This window comes from Balaenoptera ricei, chromosome 6, assembly GCF_028023285.1.
Source record: "Balaenoptera ricei isolate mBalRic1 chromosome 6, mBalRic1.hap2, whole genome shotgun sequence".
NCBI classification, from domain to species: domain Eukaryota; kingdom Metazoa; phylum Chordata; class Mammalia; order Artiodactyla; family Balaenopteridae; genus Balaenoptera; species Balaenoptera ricei.
This window is the reverse complement of record NC_082644.1, coordinates 91,167,890-91,194,371: the sequence shown is the minus strand read 5'-3', so window position 1 is coordinate 91,194,371 and position 26,482 is coordinate 91,167,890. Positions and strand designations below refer to the sequence as shown.

The following is a 26,482-nucleotide window of genomic DNA, read 5'->3' as shown; positions in this document are numbered from 1 at the left end:
ACTTTTAGAAGTGAAAATATAATCACTAAGATTGAAGACTAAATGAATAGGGTAAACAAGAGATTGGATGCAGCTGAAGAAAGACCTGGCAAACTGGAAGGCAGATCTGATGTAACTACCCAGAATGTAGCAGAAAGAGACAAGATAATAGAAATGTAAAAGAGAAGTTAAGAGACATGGAAAGTAAAATGGAAAGGTCTAAAATATGTATTACTGGAGACTCCATAGGCAGGAGTAGAGAGAATAAAAGAGAGGCAATATTTAAAGAGATAATGGTTATATATTTTCCAGAAATGAGATGCAATAATCAGAATGTATACTACACAGGAAAAAAAAAAAAAAAAAGGCACACCTAGACAAACCGTAGTAAAACTGTAGTTATGCCATGTAGAAAAATTTTAAAAAGCAGCCTGAGGAAAAGATATCTATAAAGGGATGACACAGACCAATAACAGGCTCTTCAAGAGGAATTAATGAAAGGCAGAAAGCAGCAAAATGACAGTCTGAAAGAGTTGAGAAAAGTAACTACTTAGAACTGTGTATACAGGAAAACTATATATTCAAGAGGACAGTAGAAATGTAGACATTCTTAACAAATAAAATCAGGGAGGGCTTCCCTGGTGGTGCAGTGGTTAAGAATCCACCTGCCAATGCAGGGGACATGGGTTCAATCCCTGTCCTGGGAAGATCCTACATGCCACGGAGCAATAAAGCCCATGCACAACTACTGAGCCTGAGCTCTAGAGCCCACGTGCCACAACTACTGAAGCCTGTGCGCCTAGAGCCTGTGCTCCACAACAAGAGAAGCCCACGCACTGCAATGAAGAGTAGCCCCTACTCACCGCAACTAGAGAAAGCCCGCGCACAGCAACAAAGACCCAACACAGCCAAAAAAACAAAACAAAAAACAAACAAATAAATAAATTTATTAAAAAAAAAATCAGGGAGTTTACCACCATAGATCTACACTAAAGGAAGTTCTAAGAATTATATTTCAGAAAGTAAGATAATAATAACTCTAGAAGGAAAATTTGAGACTCAAGAAGAAATGCAGAGCAAAGAAATTAGTTAACACACAAGTAGAAATAAATTTTCATTGTACAAATAAAACAATAATATCTTTTAAAGTCTAATTTGTGTGTTATAAGCAAATAGGACTAAATATTAGACTACCATAGCTTGTAAGTTGGAATTTGGGAAGGAGTGATTAGAAAACCTCTAAGAATATACTGATAAATATTCAAAATTAATAAGAAAGTATAGCAAATTGGTTAAATATATAATTTATGGCCCAAACTATCAATTGCATTTCTATACACCTGCAACAACCAGTTAAATACATACCCTAGATACCCTATATATGCTTTTAAAAAAGGTTCAGAGCAGCACTGTTGTAAATAGCAAAAAACTGGAAACAGTTCCAAATGTCAGTCAATAACAGACTGAATAATGTGTCATTTAATCTTCATAAAATGGAATACTATACAGCAGTAAAAAGTAATATATTACAGCTGCACACAGCAACATAGATAAAATCACCAGCTTAACACTGAGCAAGAGAAAAGTATGTTGTGGAAGAATACATACAGTATGATTCTATGAATATAAAATTCAAAAATGTTAAAAACTAAACAATATATTTTTTAGGGATACAAACACGTGGTAAAACTATAATGAAAACCAGTGGAATGATAAGCATAAAACTGAGGATAGTGGCTGACTCTGAGAAAGGAGAGAAAAGAATGGTACTGGGAGATATCCAGGGAACTTCAACGGTAATGGTAATGGTAATGTACTTGGCTCCTCAACTCAGTGATGAGTACATGAGTATTTGTTGTTTCCTTATATATCTTAAATGTATTATATAAATATTCACTTATATCTATTTACTATTTAATATGAACAAGTATAAAACAAAGACAGGGATGATAAATATAAACTCAGAAAAGGAGCTGATGGGGGACAGGAATGAGCATGGCACAGGGAGAGAGAATGTATTTGGAAACTGGCACATAGGAAACTTCTGTGTGGTCTTAAATAACAGCATTAAAATGTTTTATTTCTTGGTGATGAGCTCACATGTTTGTTATACTCTTTTGCTTCATAATTTGGTTGTGTGTCATATAAATGCTTTTGCATATATTGGATATTTCATTTTATATATATATATATACATATATATATATTTGGAAAGGCCATCCATTATACCCACCAGAATGCATCGCACTGTATGAACAGCACTCGGATCTTTGTGGTTGGCTGCCCAGTGAAGTGGGATCTTGCCTTCGACATCAGGAATTCCAATGTTGGAATCGTGCTTGATGAGCAGCTTCACATGCTCAGGGTTATTGTAGTAGGCACTCCAATGCAGAGCTGTTTGCTGCAAAATTGAGAGATTCTCAAAATAACGATAACTACAGTAACAGTGAAAACACAACAAACTTTTCCCAAACTTTCAGTATGTGACAGGCACTGTCGTAAGAGTTTTATATATTTTATCTCATGTAGTCTATATCATGACAACTCTGGGAAATGAGTACTCTTGAATTTGCATGCGACCGATGAGGAAAGTAAGTACGAAGAGGATAAGTAATCTGCTCAAGGGTGTGAAGGTAGCAAGTGACTGAATAGAGATTTTAAACCCAGGCAGTCTGACTCCAGAATCTGACATCTTAACCATGGCAGGGATTTAGGTCATCAAGTACTAGTAACTGATAATACTGAGAAAGAAAAAAGAAGCCAAATATTTTATGAATAATTATCAACAAAACAAGTGATCATCTTGATATTGCACTAAGCACCTTAAGAATTTGATAGAAGGTTTTATATCTATCAGAAAAGATCCATGCATAGGAAATCATGGATCTAGAATCCATTTTTTATATCAAAGGATAAATTTAAATTTAACTATAATTTTACAGGATAAATTGTTAAGATATATTTTGAAAATACAGCAACATTTGCTTTATTTTTAGATAAAGTTAAAAATGAAAAAAAAAAATGAACATGCTGAACTTGCCGATGTTGCTTTAAAAATCTCTTCTGCCATTCTCATCAACATACTGGTTTCTCTATTAGGAGAACTATTAATGAAACCACAGAGAACTGTTTAGATATACTTTATGCCTTGAGAGTAGCATTGTCATGAATCTAATCTAGAATGAGATCATTTAACAGCAGGAACCAAGCTCATTTGTCACATTAAAAACTTTAAATGTTGGCATATGTGGTATTCATTCAAAGTGAACCTACAGGCGTCTAACATGTAGAGTTATTAACTCATTGCTCTTTGTTTAGTGATAACTGCAGAACAAAAAAGTCACAAATATCAAAGCAGTTAATCGCCTAAAACCACATTTTCAGTAAACAACATGTACAGTTTCTGTAATTCTTTTCTTTTCCTATATTTGTTCTTTTTTTTAAAATTAATTAATTAATTTTTGGCTGCGTTGGGTCTTCATTGCTGTGCGTGGGCTTTCTCTAGTTGCGGTGAGCCGGGGCTACTCTTCGTTGTGGTGCGCAGGCTTCTCATTGTGGTGGCTTCTCTTGTTGCGGAGCACGGGCTTTAGATACGTGGGCTTCAGCATTTGCAGCACGTGGGCTCAGTAGTTGTGGCACACGGGCTTAGTTGCTCCACGGCATGTGGGATCTTCCCGGACCAGGGATTGAACCCGTGTCCCCTGCATTGGCAGGTGGATTCTTAACCACTGTGCCACCAGGGAAGTCCCTGTTCTGAATATATTTATTGAAATATATTATGCTGTTGAACCTAACAGTAAAAAGTTTGGGGTTGCATTTTTTTACATCTTTGTTTTTTATTTTTCTAGTAATTCTTTTTTTTTTTTGACTGTGGTAAAATGTACATAACATAAAATTTACCATTTTAACTGTTTCTAATGCCATGTTCAGTGGCATTAAGTACGTTCACATTGTTGTGTAACCGTCAGTACTATTTATCTCCAGAATTTTTTCATCTTCCCAAACTGAAACTCCATACCCATTTAACAATAACTCCCAATACCCACCTCCTCCCCGTCACCTGGCAACCACCATTCTACTTTCTGTCTCTATGAATTTGACTCCTAGGTACCTCGTAAGCAGAATCTTAACAATACTTGTCTTTTTGTGTCTGACTTGTCACTTGGCATAATGTCCTCAAAGTTCATCCACATTGTATCACGTGTCAGAATTCCATTCCTTTTTAAGGCTGAATAATATTCCACTGTATGTATATACTGCATTTTTTTTATCCAGCTGTCCATCAAAAGACATTTGGGAGGTTTGTGAGTAACATCTTTGGGCTATTTTGAGTAATGCTGCTATGAACATGGATGTACAAATATCTGTTCGCATTCCTGATTTCAATTCTTTTGGGTATATAACCAGAGATAGATTTACTGGATCGTATAGTAGTTCTATGTTTAATTTTTTGAGGAGTTTTCCACAGTGGCTGTACCATTTTACATTCCCACCAACAGTGCACAAGGGTTCAAATCTCTCCACATCCTCACCAACATTTGTTATTTTTGTTTTTTGTGATAATAGCTATCCTAAAGGGTGTGAAGCGCTATCTCACTGTGGTTTTTGATTTGTGTTTCTTTTGTGATTAGTTATATTAAGCATCTTTTCATGTGCTTATTGGCCATTTGTATATCTTCTTTGGAGAAATGTCTATTCAAGTCCTTTGCCAGTTTTTCAATTGAGTTGTTTGGTTTTTTGTTGCTCATTTTTAATGTATTTTATAATACGATTGGTCTGTGACAGATTAGAAATTTTAAAAAAAACGATCCTTCACCTCAGATGGTTTGAGACTCATTGCTCTATGCTTTTGTCCTTCTTTCTTCTCTGTGGCTGCCTGGACTACGCAGATCCATTTTCCATCTGTCTGACTGAATAACCTCCCATCCCTGTTCAATAACAGAAGAACATACAGGGACTGGAAGACAGCAGGAAGTTCATAGAACATATTGGGGAAGACATGAAGCCCAAAGACAGTTGTAGCTTCTCAAGTGATTAATGGGTCTTGTGCTTTTTTCAGTGAAATATTTATTTATTTATTTATTTAGCCACACCATGTGGCTTGCGGAATCCTAGTTCCCTGACCAGGGATTGAACCCAGGCCCTCAGCAGTGAAAACAGAGTCCCAACCACTGGACCACCAGGGAATTCTCAGTGCAATATTAGCACTATAAATGCTGTGAGTTAGGAATAATATTAATTTACAAGTTGTAAAATAAAGTTAAAGTTGATTTCAGAACTCTGGGTTATGTGAGTGACCACTAAACAAAATCTAAAAATCACATAAAGAACACTATGGGAGTGAAAAGATTATTGAATATAAACCCAGTGAATGACTTATAAGAGTTTTAATTACATGAGAGTGCTGGAGTTAGCAAGACTCTATGATTAAGTGCCTGATGAAAAGGAAGAGGATGATTGCATTTGTCTAACTAAAGACCACATTTTTTTCCTGTAAGGAATGATCAGAGTGTTGATCAAAACAATAACCAATGTGTACACTATGTTAAAACTCAAGAGCAGGGAAGATAATGGATCCTAGCAACAATGCCAGAGCAGATGTTAGAATCAAAATGAACTAATAATAATAATTTTAAGCTAATATTTATTGAGAGAATACTATGCACCAGGCATTGTGCTAAACACTTCATATATATCATCTCATTTTATCTTCAACAACCCTTTATCCCCTTTTTGCATATGAGAAAACTGAGGAATAGAGGAGTTAAGTAATTCGATGGACATAGAACAAGTGGTGGCTTCTACACTGAAACCCAAGAAGAATGATGCCAAAGCCAGGCCATTAAAGCACTATGCACTTAGTACATTACCCAGGGCATTTGGCCACCACAAATCTAACTATCTTTAGCAACTATCTTGACTAGCAGTCAAATACTGAGTTGGAGTTAGACAGGCCTGGTTTGAATTCTAGTCCTGCCAATTGGATCTTGGGCAGAATTTTAATCTTCTTGAGCTTCAGTTTTCCCATATGTAAAAAGATGATACTACCCACCACACCTGGTTGCTGGGAGGATAAAAATGACAGAATTTAAGTGAAATACTTTACTGGGGTGCGTGGAGACTTGGAATTGTTTTACCATGCATGAGTGGTAATTTAGGCCTTCTTCCTTGAGATTTCACATCATAAAATAAAGCATTTGCTTTCTGCTCTATTTGTCTTGGATTTTGACAGTCCGTTACCTTGTTTTTATCCTGTGTATCCACTTCTCCTGGTGCCATAAACTTCAGCAGAAGCGCCAAACACTTAGGGCTCTTGTGCCGGGTAGTCAAGTGTAAAGGAGTCATTTCTTCCAGATCCTTCTGCATCCAGTTTGCTCTGCGTGTAAGTAAGAGTTTCATGAAACGATAATTTCCCTAAATAAAAAATAAGAGACAGTAAGAAGAAATTTAGTTTGGAGCCAAACATTTTTTTAAATTTTAAAATGTTTTAAGCATTTTAATTATTCTGCTAGGATAATAACATTCAGATAAATTAATAAAAGGAAAATACTTATAATTCTACTACTCTAGCAATTGTTTTATTTTTTCATGTTTCTTTCCAACCGCTTTCTACATGTATTTAGTTTACTCAGTGGCTGGTCAATATTTCATTGTGTTAAGGCAAAACATTTTATTTAATCATTCTATGATTGTTTATAATATTTTTTCAATAGAAAATGCTACAATGTACATGATTTTTCACATATTTTTTTTTCCATAGAATAAATTATCAGGAACCAAATAACTGGGTCAAAGGAGTTTGTGCATTTTATGGTTTTTGGTGTATTTTCCAAATTGCTATCTAGTAGCAACAATGTGTGAATGTATTAGTTTCAGCACAATCTGACCAGCACAGCACATATTATTTATATTCCAAGTATAATAACTTTGTGAAACAAGTAGAGATTTTAAACCCCAATTTACAGGTGAGGGAATTGAGATTCAAAGGGGTTAAATATTTTGTTCACAGTCATTTGGTTAACAAGGAAAAGGTGGTTAGCTTTCTTGATGAGAACTATTTACAGGTACAACTAAGGTAGAAGCAGCTTCCTCAAAGTTCAGGTCCCAGACTCATCTGGTCACACAAACACCAACCCAGAAATCACTGTAGGCCACCCACTTGCAGGCAGTGCTCTCCACACCAGTTAAACCCTCCAATCTGGCAGAACCAACCCATCTGGAGAAAGAAGTTTAGCTATAAGGGCTAGAGTAATACACTGGTGGGGACTCAGGTTGACCATTTTATGGTATGGCTGTGTGAGCTTTGAAACCCTTGAAAAATATTCAATAGTTCTTTTAAGCTCTTTCCTGAGATCTAGTTCCATATTTCCAATTCTGATTGGAGCCTTCAATATGCTTGGTATCACAGATATTTCAAAGTCAACATGAACAAACTTCATTGCATGATCAAGTTCTCTGCCTACTTCATGTGTATTTTCTCTTTCCCTATTCAAAGCAGAGTGGCAGGCAGGGCTACCTGTCTTTTTCATCTTCTGAGACCCTCTAAATCCTTAACATTGTTGGAAATGTGACCTTTAAGTATTATAATTACAATGCATTAATGTTCTACTATCAGGAACTATCGGTATTAGTAAGGAAGACATTTATTGATTGAGCAGGCTCCCCACTGTGATGAATGTGAGGCTCTAAGTAAGGCAAAGGGAACTAGAGCAACAGTGAGGTGCAGAAGGAAGAATGAGACTTGCCTGCTTGCCTACAGGGGCAAAGACAGGATTCAACTCAGCTCCAGGGCTGGGGCAGAGATAAGGGAGAACAAGGCTAGGAAAAGGGTCATAAGGCTGTCTACACTAGATGGGCAAACTTGGAATGGACTGAAAAACAAATGAATGCAGCTCATTTATTTTCTTTCAGAGAGGCTTTCCTTGACCACCCTAAGTAGAACTTATTTTGTTCTTCTTTATTGCAGTACCCTTTCATTTCCTTCATAGTACTTTCCCCAGTTTGTAGTTAAATATGTTTTTATTTCCCTTCACTGAGATTTCCCTCATAAGCAGTAAGCATCATGAAGGCAGAGACTATGTTTTGTTGACCACTGTGCTTGGCATGGTTCCTGGCACATAATAGGTGCTTAATAAATGTTACTTGAGGGACTTCCCTGGTGGCGCAGTGGTTAAGAATCCGCCTGCCAATGCAGGGAACATGGGTTCGAGCCCGCAGGGGACACGGGTTCGAGCCTGCAGGGGACATGGGTTCAAGCCCTGGTCTGGGAAGATCCCACATGCTGCGGAGCAACTAAGCCTGTGCACCACAACTACTGAGCCCGCGTGCCACAACTACTGAAGCCCACGCGCCTAGAGGCTGTGCTGTGCAACAAGAGAAGCCACTGCAATGAGAAGCCCGTGCACCGTAACGAAAAAGAGTAGCCCCCACTCGCCGCAACCAGAGAAAGCCCGCGCACAGCAATGAAGACAACACAGCCAAAAATAAACAAACAAACAAACAAACAAACAAATAAATAAATAAATATTACTTGAAGGACTGAGTGAATAAGAGGAAACGAAATATCTTCTAGAGGTTTTTGTTTTTATTTAAAAATTCTTATTTACAGTTGCTAAATTAGATCATAACAGTTAAGAATATTAACTCTCAAATATCTGGAATTTGGTTACTATTACTTTTTAATGTTTCATTTATCTGAGCTTCATTCATAGTGGACATCATTTATCTGGATATTCTGATTTCACCCAATGCCAGTTTTTGAGAAGGTGCTAAAATTTCCTCAAGAGGGCACCCTGCTCTAAATCTCTTGCCATCTTTTCTTTCAAAAAAAAGAGAAAAATGCCCAGGAAAAACAAACATATGTGGTACTTCATACCAAAAAAATAACATTTTTTTTTCTTTCTTTCTGAGCATAACATTTCAAATATTACAGAATAATTCATCATGACCTTTTAAAGATATTCAATCAGACAATCATTGTGATTTTGAAATTTAGAGGAAATGGGAAGGAGAAGGAGGAAACTAGAATATGTTAGGGGGTGGCTACTGAGTTATAGACATAGTGCTTGGTATATTTCCATTTCACATTATTCTGGGGATTCTACCTACACAAAACATCGTACACCTCAGTAATAATCACTCATTCATTCAACAAACATCCATTGAACCTTGTTACAAAGCAGGCAGGAGTAAAATGTTTGTACTTTACTTATTACAAAGCTCTTTGACATAGATTTCATCTTTGCTCCTCACAGAAGTATCATGGAAAATTTTTACATATCAATTAAAGTATCTTCCTGTGACTCTAATTTCCTCATCTGTAAAACAGGAATAATAATAGTACCTGAGATTATCATGCATATGAAATGATAAAGGTAATATCTGTACTTAGAACAGTACACAAAGCAAATGCTCAGTAATGTTTGCTAACTTTATTATGGACAGTTTTCCAATGTGGAGGAGGCAATAAAACATAAATGGTCAAGTGGAACCAAGAATGGCCCATGACAGAGGGCATGTAGATAGAAAGATCTGACTGAACATAGTATACATAGTTCAGCTACTGATTAAGGAGAGAACCAAGGTTAGGAACAGGTAAAAGTACAAATAGTTGGAATGTTATAAATAATGGCTTTTCTGATTTATTTTTTTACATTGAGAAAGATGTCTATACTCTACCTACAGATAAAGGTGATATAGTACCAACAAGAACATACCTAATAGGAATTTAGCTGGTACCCTGGGGAGGGGTCAGCTATATGATCAGGCCAGCTTCTCCTATTCCAAAGGACAGAGACACATCAGATATTACTGACGAATGCTGGGACTAGAAACAATATAATCCATTTGGACCAAGGTCAACCTCCCTGGTCTCATGAACAAGCATTTATTAAAAGCCCAGTGTACGCAAACTCAATTCTGAGACTGAAAGGAGGGGACAGACAACCTCTGAGCTAAAATCAGGAGAGTATTTGTAATATCAGTGGAAAAGAGGAAAACACTAGTTTGAGGCAGCAAGCTGTTTTGATAACCCCCTGAAGACTGTATGACCCTGGGGACACATGTTATAGGCTACTTTGTTTCCCGTAAAGCCTCCTCAATACAAAAGCAAACAAACAAAATATCTAAACATTTCCTCACTATTGCTTGAAATTAGGACTTCTTAAGTTTTCAGGTTTATTATAACACAAATACTTTGGGGATGATTTGGAAGTTAACAATTTAGTATCATATCTTAGGGCCACACAGAACATGATCCTGAGGTGAAGACTGTTTTGGAATTTGCTTTTATAATTTCTGACTGGGTAGGAAATAGCATAAGAGCAAAAGAGATAATAGATCAAAAGAGTGTATATTCTTAAGAAAATTCCGGTGGTAAGTGAGCAGAAATGAGACCTAAAGTTACAAAAAAGTCCTGATTTCATCACTAAAAGGACATTAACTCTGATATGATGAGGTCTGTTATGCCCCTGAAATGTGAAAATATTTCCTAATGTCTCTGAAACATTGAATAAGATGTTGTTTCTCAGTTTTTGGTTTTTTGTTGTTGCCGTTGTTGTTAGGTACTAATAATCCTCATCTTAATCTTCCTGTAATTATTAACACCATGAGCTTCTTTTGTCTGTAATGTAAGTGATTATGACATTTGGATTTTCCCCCAATACATGAAAAGGAGTATAATATCCGAAAGGGTAAAAGAGAATGAAAAAGCTCTCTGATCTGGAGAACAGCTCTTGAAATGAATCTGGGAACAAATGAACTCAAAATGCCACTTAAGCTCATATTTTTGTCTGTCCAATTTGCTAAGATGAACTCCTTTTTTTAGGAAAAGTCATTTAATCTTAATAACAAAGATATGGAAGTTTTGAGTGAAATAGTTTGATATTTTGCTTTAGATTTTTCATTTTTAAGAAATAAAACATAACATATATGGTTAATGCTCCCTTTGTGTCCTTCCCCAATTCTATTACCTTTCCTCTCTTTGGAGAACTTGGTGGTTATCATTCCAATGAATGTTTTGATACATTTTATTTCTTACAAATACACGTATTCATAAACTACATAGCATTATTTTACATGTTTTCAATCTTTATATAAGTAGCCCTACATGAATCACTTGCCACCTTTAACTCAAAGCAATATTTTTGAGATGTCTCCAAATTGCTTTGGTTCATACATTTTCACTGAAGAAAGCTTTCTGTCATATGAAAATAATGTTATATTTATTTATTCTCTAAGGGAATATTTAGCATGTTTCTCATTTTTCACTATCACAAACAATACTGTAATGAATTTTCTCATACATAGCTCCTGGTACATGTGCCAGAATTTCTGAAGCTGCTGGGCTGAAATCGTTCTCTCAAGTAGGTACTCCAATTTACACTCCCACCAGTAATGTTTGAGAATGCTTGTGTCGCCACATCCTCTCCACACTTAGTTTTGTCAGACTTGCTAACTTCTGCCAATATGATGGGTATACAATTGTATTTTACCATGGATTTAATTTTCATTTCCCTTCTTGAAGTGGAACGTCTTTGTTGGCTATTTGTTTCTTCTTCTGTGAAGAGCTTTTTTGTGTTGTTTACTCATTTTGCAACTGAGCTATTTGTCTTTTTCTTACTGATCTGTAGAAGTTATTTACATATTCTGGATACTAATTCTTGGCTTGTTTTGCAAATATCTTCTCTCTTTGGGTGGGTTTTCTCTTTGCTTTGTTTATGTTCTTCTGCTAGGAATGAATTCATGATCTGAATGATGATACTGGTAGCTTTCTTAGCATTAGATTTCTTCATATATTTTGTTTGCAGGCTCATTTTAAAGAGAAGATTGTTTGCTGTTATTTTTTGTTTTCTTCTTTTTTTCTCTTTGCTCACCCTTATAGCTGCTAACATCCAGCTTCTGGTCGATTATAAGAATCTGTAGTTATAATGATGTTTTGCAGCCCCATGTCTAGTGATACTAGGGGTATCACAGTTACTGTCACTGAGCTAGTGGGTAGCTTCCTGGTCCTGAGGCTTGATCTTTGTCCTGCTCCTGCCACTTCTCTAAAACAGCTTCCTCTAAAGCTATAGCCTCATATCAAGGCAAAGAATACTCCCAAATTCTAAGTATTTTCTTGGCTTTAGTGTGAATATAGGACTGCCTGTAGCAGTACTTTTCCCCACTGGGACACTGAAGAGACTAGATATTTTCTCAAAACCTACATGTTTCCTGATGAATCTCTTTGCATTCTTGTTCTCTCTGTGTCTTCAGCACTTAATTTACTTTCACGGTAGCTGGGGAGAAAACAATTGTTCACCAAATGTTCATTTATTTTTTTGTTCATTTATAGGTTTGTGTATAATTTTGTCCTGGAAATATTATAATTATATATATAATAGCACAAATAAATGTAAGGTGGGCATTCTGCCATATTTTATTCTAAATCCTAATCATACTATATACCAAAAGATACATTATTTAAAACTGAAATGGAAATAATAGAAACATGATTTGTTACTATAAAGTATTTTCTTGGCTTTAGTGTGAATATAGGACTGCCTGTAGCAGTCCTTTTCCCCACTGGGACACTGAAGAGACTAGATATTTTCTCAAAACCTACATGTTTCCTGATGAATCTCTTTGCATTCTTGTTCTCATTATCATAGATAATGATATCTATATAATTATATATTTATAAACTCTCAAGGCATTTACCATGTTAATTTTTAAAAAGAATCACTATCCCTAGGAAGTATATAGGTCACAAATATCAATAACCTCTTTATCTCAATCTTTCCTGTAATGGTTGCAGACACAAATGAGTCTCAGAAATATCACAATAGTGTTGGGAGAGGCAATCTGCCGTGGACCCTGAGTGTCCCTGAATGTTCTTACTAAGTATGCCAAGAATGCAAAGCCTTGACTCCTCTACCTGGGCCATTTCTCAGAGTTGGGTTTGTATCAAGCAGTCTTAAGGGACATTAATGTCTCCCAGGACATGAGATAGAGAGTCTTGCTTACTACTTACTAAAGTAAGTAGTAAAGTCTGGAGCTACCCCAAATTCAGCATTCCTCAGATGCCATGTGAACCCACTGTGTGCTCAGTGTCCGTCTGGGGCCTCTGCATTGCCTCCTGGCTCTTGGGGGTAAGGGATGCAAGAATGCAAGTGCTCATGCTTTTGTCATCAGTAATAAAGCTTTTTTTGTCTCTGATGGTAGTCTTATGTCTTCTGCCAGTACTCAGAACCAATTTATTACCTTGTAATAAGTTGGCACAAACAAAGAAATGAGGAGGGTAAATTAAATCCAAGACTTGACAGTACAGGAAATGAGGAGGGGCTACTGACAGAGACATAGTTTTCTTGAAGAGTAAGGACCAGGGCCCTGCAGGTCAGGTTCAGGGATGAGAAGATTCCATGTGATCACACCCAAGCGGTGGGCAAGGTTGGGGAGATAAGGGAACCCACTGTCCTGTTAATGACTCAATGATGAGGAGCAGGATTAAAACAAGCCACCCAAATGATGCCTTGGTCTTGGCTCACCTTCCCCTGGGCAAGCAGAGGAAGGGATGAAGGCATGACAAGGGGGCAGCAAGCTGAAAGGCAATGTAGCTGTGGCTGCTGAGTCAAGGAATCTCCAAAGTGGAGATCAATGGAGAAAGCAATGAGACCCTGCTTCTTGAGACAGAATTGTGGGCGGACTGAAAACAGTAGAGGTTCCCTTGGTTGATACATGAGTGGGCAGCTGCTCAAAAGTGAAAGTGAATGCAAAGCCTTGCCTGATAACACAGAGCCAACTGCGCCACATGCCTGATCCCTGCTATAGTCTGCTTTGTCTGGCAATGAGGACAGAGAACTGGGCGTAGAGATGGCCACTGTCTGAAGCAAACTGCTGGTTTAATGGTGCCCTTGATGCTCAGAGGTTCCCCTGAATGCCTTGGCCTGGTTTACTGATGATTTGGCTAAGTTAAAACCTGATGGCATCCACTGGGAGGCAGTCCAACCTCCATGACAACTCTGGAAGACCGACTGTGTACAGGGCAGGTCAGCCCTTTACATTCTATGGGCATTCTATGCCCCATACTGTCCTCAGGAATCTGAAATTATCAAGAGCAGGCATGGCCTTCTTGAAAATAAACTCAGAAAGATTTCTGATTCTACCTCAGTTACCTCTTCCGGATCCACACACCTGAGAGAGGTAGTTTGGTTACTGTATGTGGCCACTCACAGAAAGAGTTCATCTCCTCATGGCAGCCTCCTGGGAAATAATCAGGACAAAAGGAATGGGGGATCATATACACCTATTTTGAGAATTTGGGATTCTGCCCAAAATTTGGGATTCTGCCCATCATCCCTGGTTATGATGCTTCTTTCTTTCCCCTAAGAGTAATCCCAGGCTGGCCTCATTGGTACACCCTCTGGGTGGCAGCCCAACCAAAAGGGAGCTTAGAGATTCAAACTTAACTCTGGTTCAGCCACCTGAATTTGTTTGTTGATTGACATGGTCCTACATCATACACATACATAATGACCACTTGCTTGAGTACACTACTCACAAAGTCCTCCTAAATGCCCACGTGGACCAAAGTGGGGGACATAATGGGTCTCTGTAAATTTGTCCTATATGCATCTACCCTTCTAGAAGAAAGGTATGGGTGCAAGTAGGAGATGATGAGAGAAAAGGTGAGGAGTTCTAGCTATTACGGTGGGACACACTGATTTTGTGGTTGAGGAGGGAATGCAACAACTTCAGCACCTGGGAAGGGGACACCTTGGGAGGTACAGGGAGGGAGAGGACAACTGATGCTCTCTTTGTCCTCTGGATCCAGTACTGTATCCCAGAAAAAAACAAAATTACTTTTCACTACCTGAATCAAATAGCAGCTGAGGCTAGCAATCTAGCCTCAGCTAGATTGCAACAAAAGCAGTTGTCTGCTTTTGTGTTTGTCATCCCCATCCATGTGCTATGAAACAGAAAAATTCATGTGGACATGGATGGACCTGAACTCTTCTGCCATGCTTGATGCCATCAATGGCAGCATGAGAAGCCTTGGGTTATGCCATGTATGACAATCAAAGCTGTAACTACTTGGTGATACTGCCCATGTGGCTTAGCCAAACAATGAAATGGTGATCCACGTTTAACAACAAATCCTGAACTAAAGTGACTTGTGCCTCTTCAGGTTATATGCTTGTATCTGGGGGAGAGAGGGCCATGAAATAGTTCTCCATTGGGCTTAGGGGTTGCTTTTCAGCCCCTAGTGCCTCATGTAATTATTGGCAATAACACCAAAGATCAGCAGGTCAGTCAAACTCCCTTGCATGGGTCATAATAGATAACAGAATAGCCATAGAGTATATCTTCGCTGTATAAAGTAAGACCTACTGTCTCCCCTGGTACTCATTCACAGTGGACTTAATCCAGGACACTGAAGTCAATACTGCAGGTTGTTCTCATCCTGCGGCTTGGAGTTCTATTATTTAAATGCTGTATGAGACATATTAAAGAGATTTGTTCCCAGCCTCTGTTGGTCAGATTAATCACAGTAGCTGACGGAATGGCATGCTCATGTCAAGAACATGTAGGGCTAAGTGATGGGTTGCTGGGAGAAGCAATTTACCATGGGCCCTAATCATCACTGCATGTTCTTATGCCAAAAATGCAGAGACTTGACCACTCTTGGCCTAGGCAACTTCTCTGGGTTGTGCTTGCTGCAATCAATTTGAGGGATGAGGTCATCTCTTCCTCTGGGTTTATTAACTGCTCACTACAAAAGCGTAGATTCCTGAAGTTCAGTGTGCCTCTGTGCTATGATGGAAACCTGCTGTGTGTACAGCATCCATCTGGGCCTTCTGTGACTCCCCCATGGTTCTTGGGGGAAAGGGAAATCAATACAAACATATAGGTGCTGATGCTTTTTGCTATGCTGTGAATAATAAACTTCTTTGTCCCTGACCCTGGAGGCTTGTGTCTATTGTCAACATCCATGAAGCAGTAACAGACTAACTTCTTATCTTGTATATACGGTGAGACAAAATCTCAAGCCTTGAAGATAGTTCTATATTATTGTAATATGAAATGAAGTATTGAACATAAGAAGTGAAAATTGATTAGAGAGGTGAGTAGGTGCTTGAAAATGGAGAGTCTAATACAGTATGACGAAGAGTCTAAAATTTATCATATAGGTAATGGGGCGCCAGTGAAGAGTTGAAGAAGGAAATGACATGAGTGGATTTATGTTTTGAAGAAATATCCTGGAGGCTGTGTGAAGTACTGATTTGAGGGAAACAAATCTTTGGTAGTGAGACTGGTTAGGGGGTTACTACAGCAATCCAGAATAGAAATGTTGGGAGCTAAGTGGAAATAAGAGGACAGACTGTGAAATATGTAAGAGGCCTCCTGAATGGGTACAAAATGGAGAGTGGTGTCAACAACTGAAAAGACAGAGGAGAAATAGGATTAAGGATAAAGATTTTGAGTTCTGTTTTTCTAACATGTGGAGTTTGGGGTGTCTGAGGGAAATCTATATAGAGATATCTAGCAAAAAAAAAAAAAAGAAAAGAAAAGAATCTATATGGATCTGAAGATTGGAAGAGATAGCTAGATTCAAGATATAGGGTTATGAATCATCTATATTAATAGCTGTTTCAACTGTTTTATCTAAAGACATAATTTCTGGCATAAATTAAAGTACATGAAACTGGAAAAATGAATCTATACATCTTAGCTGAAATATAAACATGATTTAAATATCCACATAAATAGCTCAGTACAATGCAATCCATACTGTTCTTTTACCTAGACCATGAGATACTACTACCATATTAAATATAGAGTATAAGTGGATTGGAAAAAGGATGGGCCTTTCCTCATTATTCTTGTCTGCTTGGATCATTCTTTGATCCTGGTTGATTTAGGTGTCTCATTGTACTCTGGTTTCCTGCTTTCCTTCTTCTTCTTCTTCTTCTTCTTCTTCTTCTTCTTCTTTTTTAAAATTTAATGTGAATCTTTACAGGAAACAGTTACAAAAACCAAGTTTTTGAATGACATGAATTACTGAGCTATAGAAATGAAATCAAATCTGCATTGCTTTTCCCAATCACAGACGTTCTCTTTCTTTCCTTAAATTTCTGATTTCAAGCCTAAATACTGTGTTTTACAGCTAAAATTTCTAATTACTCAACAACTATGATGGTAACCACATCACTAACCTGCCATCTTATGCAAATCTTAAAAAAATGTTTTTAAAAAGCTATTTGACAATTCTCTAAGCAAAGGTTAAGAATGGCACTTCAAAGGCAGAATGGAGCTCTATTTGTTGCTTTTCAAGTTTAAGATGTTCATCCATCTGGCAGAGCAGCTAGACAATACATCAGCCAAGAACATCTCTCTGGCTTGAAACAGATTCTGGCTCTCAGAGAGGATTTGACTGAAGGAAAGGCAACATCTTTATTTGCTCTGTGGCTGAACTCTTCTAATATTTCTCCTCAATGCCTCCTCCAAGCCTTGGCTTCATCTACTAACTTGGTTTCCATAGGAATAGACAGAACTATCAAGTGGCACATAGTCAAACAGCACAACAGAAAGAGAAAATGTTACTGTCAAAAAAGAGTAGACAGACTTTTCTCTAAGAAAAGAAACTATGAAAATGTATCCTTGACTCTGAGGCTTCCTTACCCAGTGCTGGATTTTTCATGTGCTTTTCCTGCCTGATACAGACTATTTTTTTAAAGATTATTATGAAAATTAGTCCCTTCAGTGGAGAGGATTTCACACAAAAAATTTTAAAAGTTATAAAAGGCTGTGATGCTTATTTCCACAAGTACAATTCTCTTGTGCTTGTGAGCTACCCTCATTTATTCAGAGTGGTGCTTTGAGTTGGCAAAACCTTTTGGGCTGATTATAAAATGTATTTTGTTTCTCATAGTTTGACATTTTATTTATAGGAAAACATTTATTTCATCTTAAATCAGTAGTTCTCAAACTCTACCATGCATCATGATCTCTGGAGAGCTGGAAAACACAGTCTGCTGAGGACTTCCCTCAGAGTTTTTCATTCACTAACTCTGGTGTGGGGTCCCAGAATCTACATTCCAAACAAGTTTCTGGGAGACAATGGTGCTGCTAGGTCCAGGAGTTCACACTTTGAGAATCATTGTTTAAACAAAGACTCTAATAACAGAGTTCTCAACCCTGAAGAACTTAAAAAAAACAAACAACAAAAACCACCAAAAAAAGAATACCTGTTTCATCCTAGATCAATGAAGTCAGAATTTCTGAGGCTTTGGCACCAGAAAACTACTAGAGCTAAGAAATGAATTTGGTAAAGTTGCAGGATACAAAATTAATGCCGAGAGATCTCTTGTATTCCTATACACTAACAATGAAAGATCAGAAAAAGAAATTAAGGAAACAATCCCATTCAACATTGCAACAAAAAGAATAAAATACCGACAGCAACAGTCAGCTCTACCCACCACCAGAGCCTCCCATCAAGCCTCTTAGATAGCCTCAACCACCAGAGGGCAGACAGCAGAAGCAAGAAAAACTACAATCCTGCAGCCTGTGGACCAAAAACCACAGTTACAGAAAGATAGACAAGATGAAAAGGCAGAGGGCTATGTACCAGATGAAGGAACAAGAAAAAACCCCAGAAAAACAACTAAATGAAGTGGAGATAGGTAACCTTCCAGAGAAAGAATTCAGAATAATGATAGTGAAGATGATCCAGGACCTCGGAATAAGAATGGAGGCAAAGATTGAGAAGATGCAAGAAATGATTAACAAAGACCTAGAAGAATTAAAGAACAAACAAACAGAGATGACCAATACAATAACTGAAATGAAAACTACACTAGAAGGAATCAATAGCAGAATAACTGAGGCAGAAGAACGGATAAGTGACCTGGAAGACAGAATGGTGGAATTCACTGCTGCGGAACAGAATAAAGAAAAAAGAATGAAAAGAAATGAAGACAGCCTAAGAGACCTCTGGGACAACATTAAACGCAACAACATTCGCATTATAGGGGTCCCAGAAGGAGAAGAGAGAGAGAAAGGACCAGAGAAAATATTTGAAGAGATTATAGTCGAAAACTTCCCTAACATGGGAAAGGAAATAGCCACCCAAGTCCAGGAAGCGCAGAGAGTCCCATACAGGATAAACCCAAGGAGAAACACGCCGAGACACATAGTAATCAAAGTGGCAAAAATTAAAGACAAAGAAAAATTATTGAAAGCAGCAAGGGAAAAACAACAAATAACATACAAGGGAACTCCCATAAGGTTAACAGCTGATTTCTCAGCAGAAACTCTGCAAGCCAGAAGGGAGTGGCATGATATACTTAAAGTGATGAAAGGGAAGAACCTACAACCAAGATTACTCTACCCGGCAAGGATCTCATTTAGATTTGATGGAGAAATCAAAAGTTTTAGAGACAAGCAAAAGCTAAGAGAATTCAGCCCCACCAAACCAGCTCTACAACAAATGCTAAAGGAACTTCTCTAAGTGGGAAACACAAGAGAAGAAAAGGACCTACAAAAACAAACCCAAAACAATTCAGAAAATGGTCATAGGAACATACATATCGATAATTACCTTAAACATGAATGGATTAAATGCCCCAACCAAAAGACATAGACTGGCTGAATGGATACAAAAACAAGACCCATCTATATGCTGTCTACAAGAGACCCACTTTAGACCTAGGGACACATACAGACTGAAAGTGATGGGATGGAAAAAGATATTCCATGCAAATGGAAATCAAAAGAAAGCTGGAGTAGCTATACTCATATCAGATAAAATAGACTTTAAAATAAAGAATGTGACAAGAGACAAGGAAGGACACTACATAATGATCAAGGGATCAATCCAAGAAGAAGATATAACAATTATAAATATATATGCACCCAACATAGGAGCACCTCAATACATAAGGCAACTGCTAACAGCTATAAAAGAGGAAATTGACAGTAACACAATCATAGTGGGGGACTTTAACACTTCACTTACACCAATGGACAGATCATCCAAAATGAAAATAAATAAGGAAACAGAAGCTTTAAATGACACAATAGACCAGATAGATTTAATTGATATATATAGGACATTCCATCCAAAAACAGCAGATTACACGTTCTTCTCAAGTGCACACGGAACATTCTCCAGGATAGATCACATCTTGGGTCACAAATCAAGCCTCAGTAAATTTAAGAAAATTGAAATCATATCAAGCATCTTTTCTGACCACAACGCTATGAGATTAGAAATGAATTACAGGGAAAAAAACGTAAAAAAGACAAACACATGGAGGCTAAACAATACGTTACTAAATAACCAAGAGATCACTGAGGAAATCAAAGAGGAAATAAAAAAATACCTAGAGACAAATGACAATGAAAACACAACGACCCAAAGCCTATGGGATGCAGCGAAAGCAGTTCTAAGAGGGAAGTTTATAGCTATACAAGCCTACCTAAAGAAACAAGAAAAATCTCAAGTAAACAATCTAACCTTACACCTAAAGAAACTAGAGAAAGAAGAACAAACAAAACCCAAAGTTAGCAGAAGGAAAGAAATCATAAAGATCAGAGCAGAAATAAATGAAATAGAAACAAAGAAAACAATAGCAAAGATCAATAAAACTAAAAGTTGGTTCTTTGAGAAGATAAACAAAATTGATAAGCCATTAGCCAGACTCATCAAGAAAAAGAGGGCTTCCATGGTGGCACAGTGGTTGAGAATCTGCCTGCCAATGCAGGGGACACGGGTTCGAGCCCTGGTCTGGGAAGATCCCACATGCCGCGGAGCGACTAGGCTCATGAGCCACAATTGCTGAGCCTGCGCGTCTGGAGCCTGTGCTCCGCAACAAGAGAGGCTGTGATAGTGAGAGGCCCGTGCACCGCGATGAAGAGTGGCCCCTACTTGCCGCAACTAGAGAAAGCCCTCGCACAGAAACAAAGACCCAACACAGCCATAAATAAATAAAATAAAAAATTAAAAAAAAAAAAAAGAAAAATAGGGAGAGGACTCAAATCAATAAAATCAGAAATGAAAAAGGAGAAGTTACAACAGACACCGCAGAAATACAAAGCATCCTAAGAGACTACTACAAGCAACTTTATGCCAATTAAATGGACAACCTGGAAGTAATGGACAAATTTTTAGAAAGGTATAACCTTCCAAGACTGAACCAGGAAGAAACAGAAAATATGAACAGACCAATCACAAGTAATGAAATTGAAACTGTGATTAAAAATCTTCCAACAAACAAAAGCCCAGGACCAGATGGCTTCACAGGTGAATTCTATCAAACATTTAGAGAAGAGCTAACACCTATCCTTCTCAAACTCTTCCAAAAAATTTCAGAGGAAGGAACACTCCCAAACTCGTTCTATGAGGCCACCATCACCCTGATACCAAAACCAGACAAAGACACTACAAAAAAAGAAAATTACAGACCAATATCACTGATGAATATAGATGCAAAAATCCTCAACAAAATACTAGCAAACAGAATCCAACAACACATTAAAAGGATCATACACCACGATCAACTGGGATTTATCCCAGGGATGCAAGGATTCTTCAATATACGCAAATCAATCAATGTGATACACCATATTAACAAATTGAAGAATAAAAACCATATGATCATCTCAATAGATGCAGAAAAAGCTTTTGACAAAATTCAACACCCATTTATGATAAAAACTCTCCAGAAAGTGGGCATAGAGGGAACCTACCTCAACATAATAAAGGCCATATATGACAAACCCACAGCAAACATCATTCTCAATGGTGAAAAACTGAAAGCATTTCCTCTAAGATCAGGAACGAGACAAGGATGTCCACTCTCACCACTATTATTCAACATAGTTCTGGAAGTCCTAGCCACGGCAATCAGAGAAGAAAAAGAAATAAAAGGAATACAAATTGGAAAAGAAGAAGTAAAACTGTCACTGTTTGCGGATGACATGATACTATACATAGAGAATCCTAAAACTGCCACCAGAAAACAGCTAGAGCTAATTAATGAATATGGTAAAGTTACAGGATACAGAATGAATGCACAGAAATCTCTTGCATTCCTATACACTAATGATGAAAAATCTGAAAGAGAAATTATGGAAACACTCCCATTTACCACTGCAACAAAAAGAATAAAATACCTAGGAATAAACCTACCTAGGGAGACAAAAGACCTGTATGCAGAAAACTATAAGACATTGATGAAAGAAATTAAAGATGATACCAACAGATGGAGAGATATACCATGTTCTTGGACTGGAAGAATCAACATTGTGAAAATGAGTATACTACCCAAAGCAATCTACAGATTCAATGCAATCCCTATCAAATTACCAATGGCATTTTTTACGGAGCTAGAACAAATCATCTTAAAATTTGTATGGAGACACAAAAGACCCCGAATAGCCAAAGCAGTCTTGAGGGGAAAAAATGGAGCTGGAGGAATCAGACTCCCTGACTTCAGACTATACTACAAAGCTACAGTAATCAAGACAATATGGTACTGGCACAAAAACAGAAATATAGATCAATGGAACAAGATAGAAAGCCCAGAGATTAACCCACGCACCTATGGTCAACTTATCTATGACAAAGGAGGCAAAGATATATAATGGAGAAAAGACAGTCTCTTCAATAAGTGGTGCTGGGAAAACTGGACAGCTACATGTAAAAGAATGAAATTAGAATACTCCCTAACACCATACACAAAAATAAACTCAAAATGGATTAGAGACCTAAATATAAGACTGGACACTATAAAACTCTTAGAGGAAAACATAGGAAGAACACTCTTTGACATAAATCACAGCAAGATCTTTTTTGATCCACCTCCTAGAGTAATGGAAATACAAACAAAAATAAACAAATGGGACCTAATGAAACTTCAAAGCTTTTGCACAGCAAAGGAAACCATAAACAAGACGAAAAGACAACACTCGGAATGGGAGAAAATATTTGCAAACAAATCAATGGACAAAGGACTAATCTCCAAAATATATAAACAGCTCATTCAGCTCAATATTAAAGAAACAAACACCCCAATCCAAAAATGGGCAGAAGACCTAAATAGACATTTCTCCAAAGAAGACATACAGACGGCCATGAAGCAAATGAAAAGATGCTCAACATCACTAATTATTAGAGAAATGCAAATCAAAACTACAATGAGGTATCACCTCACTCCTGTTAGAATGGGCATCATCAGAAAATCTACAAACAACAAATGCTGGAGAGGGTGTGGAGAAAAGGGAACCCTCTTGCACTGTTGGTGGGAATGTAAATTGATACAGCCACTATGGAGAACAATATGGAGGTTCCTTAAAAAACTAAAAATAGAATTACCATATGACCCAGCAATCTCACTACTGGGCATATACCCAGAGAAAACCGTAATTCAAAAAGACACATGCACCCGAATGTTCATTGCAGCACTATTTACAATAGCCAGGTCATGGAAGCAACCTAAATGCCCATCAACAGACGAATGGATAAAGAAGATGTGGTACATATATACAATGGAATATTACTCAGCCATAAAAAGGAACGAAATTGAGTCATTTGTTGAGAAGTGGATGGATCTAGAGACTGTCATACAGAGTGAAGTAAGTCAGAAAGAGAAAAACAAATATCGTATATTAATGCATGTATGTGGAACCTAGAAAAATGGTACAGATAAGCCGGTTTGCAGGGCAGAAGTTGAGACACAGATGTAGAGAATGGACATATGGACACCAAGGGGGGAAAACTGCGGTGGGGTGGGGATGGTGGTGTGCTGAATTGGGGGATTGGGATTGACATGTATACACTGATGTGTATAAAAGTGATGCCTAATAAGAACCTGCAGTATAAAAAAACAAACAAACAAAACAACTAATACTAAACTTTCATTGGGTTATTTGTATGGAAATATGTTAATATAAATGTTTCAGACTTTACATGAAATTTCTAAAAACCTTATATTTGTATTTGTATGGAAATATGTATGGAAATATGTTAATATAAATGTTTCAGACATTACATGAAATTTCTAAAAATCTTAAAAACATAAAAAAAAAATAAAAAAAAAAAAAGAATAAAATACCTAGGGATAAACCTACCTAAGGAGGTAAAAGACCTGTACTCAGAAAACTATAAGACACTGATGAAAGAAATCAAAGATGACACAAACAGATGGAGAGATATACCATCTTCTTGGATTGGAAGAATCAATATTGTGAAAATGACTATACTACCCAAAGCAATCTACAGATCAATGCAATCCCTATCAAACTACCAATGGCATTTTTCACAGAACTAGAACAAAAGAATTCAAAACTTGTATGGAAACACAAAAGACCCTCAATAGCCAAAGCAATCTTGAGGGAAAAAAATGGAGCTGGAGGAATCAGACTCCCTGACTTCAGACTATACTACAAAGCTACAGTAATCAAGACAATATGGTACTGGCACAAAAACAGAAATATAGATCAATGGAACAGGAGAGAAAGCCCAGAGATAAACCCTCGCACCTATGGTCAACTAATCTATGACAAAGGAGGCAAGGATATACAATGGAGAAAAGACAGCCTCTTCAATAAGTGGTGCTGGGTCAACTGGACAGCTACATGTAAAAAAATGAAATTAGAGCACTCCCTAACACCATACACAAAAATAAACTCAAAATGGATTCAAGACCTAAATGTAAGACCAGACACTATAAAGCTCTTAGAGGAAAACATAGGAAGAACACTATTTGACATAAATTGCAGCAAGATCTTTTTTGACCCACCTCCTAGAGTAATGGAAATAAAGACAAAAATAAACAAATGGGGCCTAATGAAACTTAAAATCTTTTGCACAGCAAAGGAAACTATAAACAAGGCGAAAAGACAACCTTCAGAATGGGAGAAAATATTTGCAAACGAATCAATGGACGAAGGATTAATCTCCAAAATATATAAACAGCTCATGCAGCTCAATATTAAAAAAAAAACAAACAACCCAATCAAAAAACGGGCAGAAGACCTAAATAGACATTTCTCCAAAGAAGACATACAGATGGCCAAGAAGCACATGAAAAGCTGCTCAACATCACTAATTATTAGAGAAATGCAAATCAAAACTACAATGAGGTATCAACTCACAGCAGTTAGAATGGGCATCATCAGAAAATCTACAAACAACAAATGCTGGAGAGGGTGTGGAGAAAAGGGAACCCTCTTGCACTGTTGGTGGGAATGTAAATTGATACAGCCACTAAGGAGAACAGTATGCAGCTTACTTAAAAAACTAAAAATAGAATTACCATATGACCCAGCAATCCCACTACTGGGCATATATCCAGAGAAAACCATAATTCAAAAAGACAGATGCACCCCAATGTTCATTGCAGCACTATTTACAATAGCCAGGTCATGGAAGCAACCTAAATGCCCATTGACAGACACATGGATAAAGAAGATGTGGTGTGTATGTATATATATATATATATATATACAATGGAATATTACTCAGCCATAAAAAGGAACGAAATTGGGTCATTTGCATAGACGTGGATGGACCCAGAGACTGTCATACAGAGTGAAATAAGTCAGAAGGAGAAAAACAAATATCATATATTAATGCATGTATGTGGAACCTAGAAAAATGGTACAGATGAACCGGTGTGCAAGGCAGAAATAGAGACACAGATGTAGAGAACAAATGTAAGGACACCAAGGGGGGAAAGCAGGGGCAGGGGGTGGTGGTGGTGGTGGTGTGATGAACTGGGAGATTGGGACTGACATATATACACTAATATGTATAAAATAGATAACTAATAAGAACCTGCTGTATTGGGGCTTCCCTGGTGGCGCAGTGGTTGAGAATCTGCCTGCCAATGCAGGGCACACGGGTTCGAGTCCTGGTCTGGGAAGATCGCACATGCCACGGAGCAACTGGGCCCGTGAGCCACAGTTACTGAGCCTGCGCATCTGGAGCCTGTGCTCCGCAACAAGAGAGGCCGCGATAGTGAGAGGCCTGTGCACCGTGATGAAGAGTGGCCCCCACTTGCCACAACTAGAGAAAGCCCTCGCACAGAAACGAAGACCCAACACAGCCATAAATAAAATAAATAAATAAAATTTGAAAAAAGAAAATGCTCCCTATTAAAAAAAAAAAAAAAAAAAAGAACCTGCTGTATTAAAAAAATAATAATTAAAAAAAAAGAATTTCTGAGGCTTTGGAATTAATATTTCCTAAATGCTCTGCAGGTGATTCGAAAATGGTATTAAGATTGAGATGTGCTGACCTAATTCAATAACTCATTCAACATTCAATAGTTACTTACTATATAATTATTCTGAATCAGACACTATGCTAAGGGTTTTGGAAGCTTTAAAAATAATTAAAATAGAGATGTACGCTCATCATACACTATAATGTAGTACAAGCAAGGAGGGGCAAGTGCATAAAAAATACAAAATAGACCGGGCAGGTTGGATGAGGATGTACTTTCAGCCCTTTATGGGG

At 37.5% G+C, this 26,482-nt stretch overlaps 1 protein-coding gene across 3 annotated transcripts in view; it reads right to left on the bottom strand.

Moving 5' to 3' along the window:
• INVS (inversin) overlaps positions 1-26,482 on the bottom strand; it is a 152,043-nt gene that overhangs the window by 68,966 nt on the left and 56,595 nt on the right. For all 3 annotated transcript variants that reach the window (XM_059925181.1, XM_059925183.1, XM_059925182.1), the window contains 2 exons: positions 6,220-6,393; positions 2,213-2,380 (listed from right to left, as the gene is read on the bottom strand). In XM_059925181.1, coding sequence (XP_059781164.1) covers positions 2,213-2,380; positions 6,220-6,393 — 342 coding nt within the window. The remainder of the gene's footprint in view (positions 1-2,212; positions 2,381-6,219; positions 6,394-26,482) is intronic.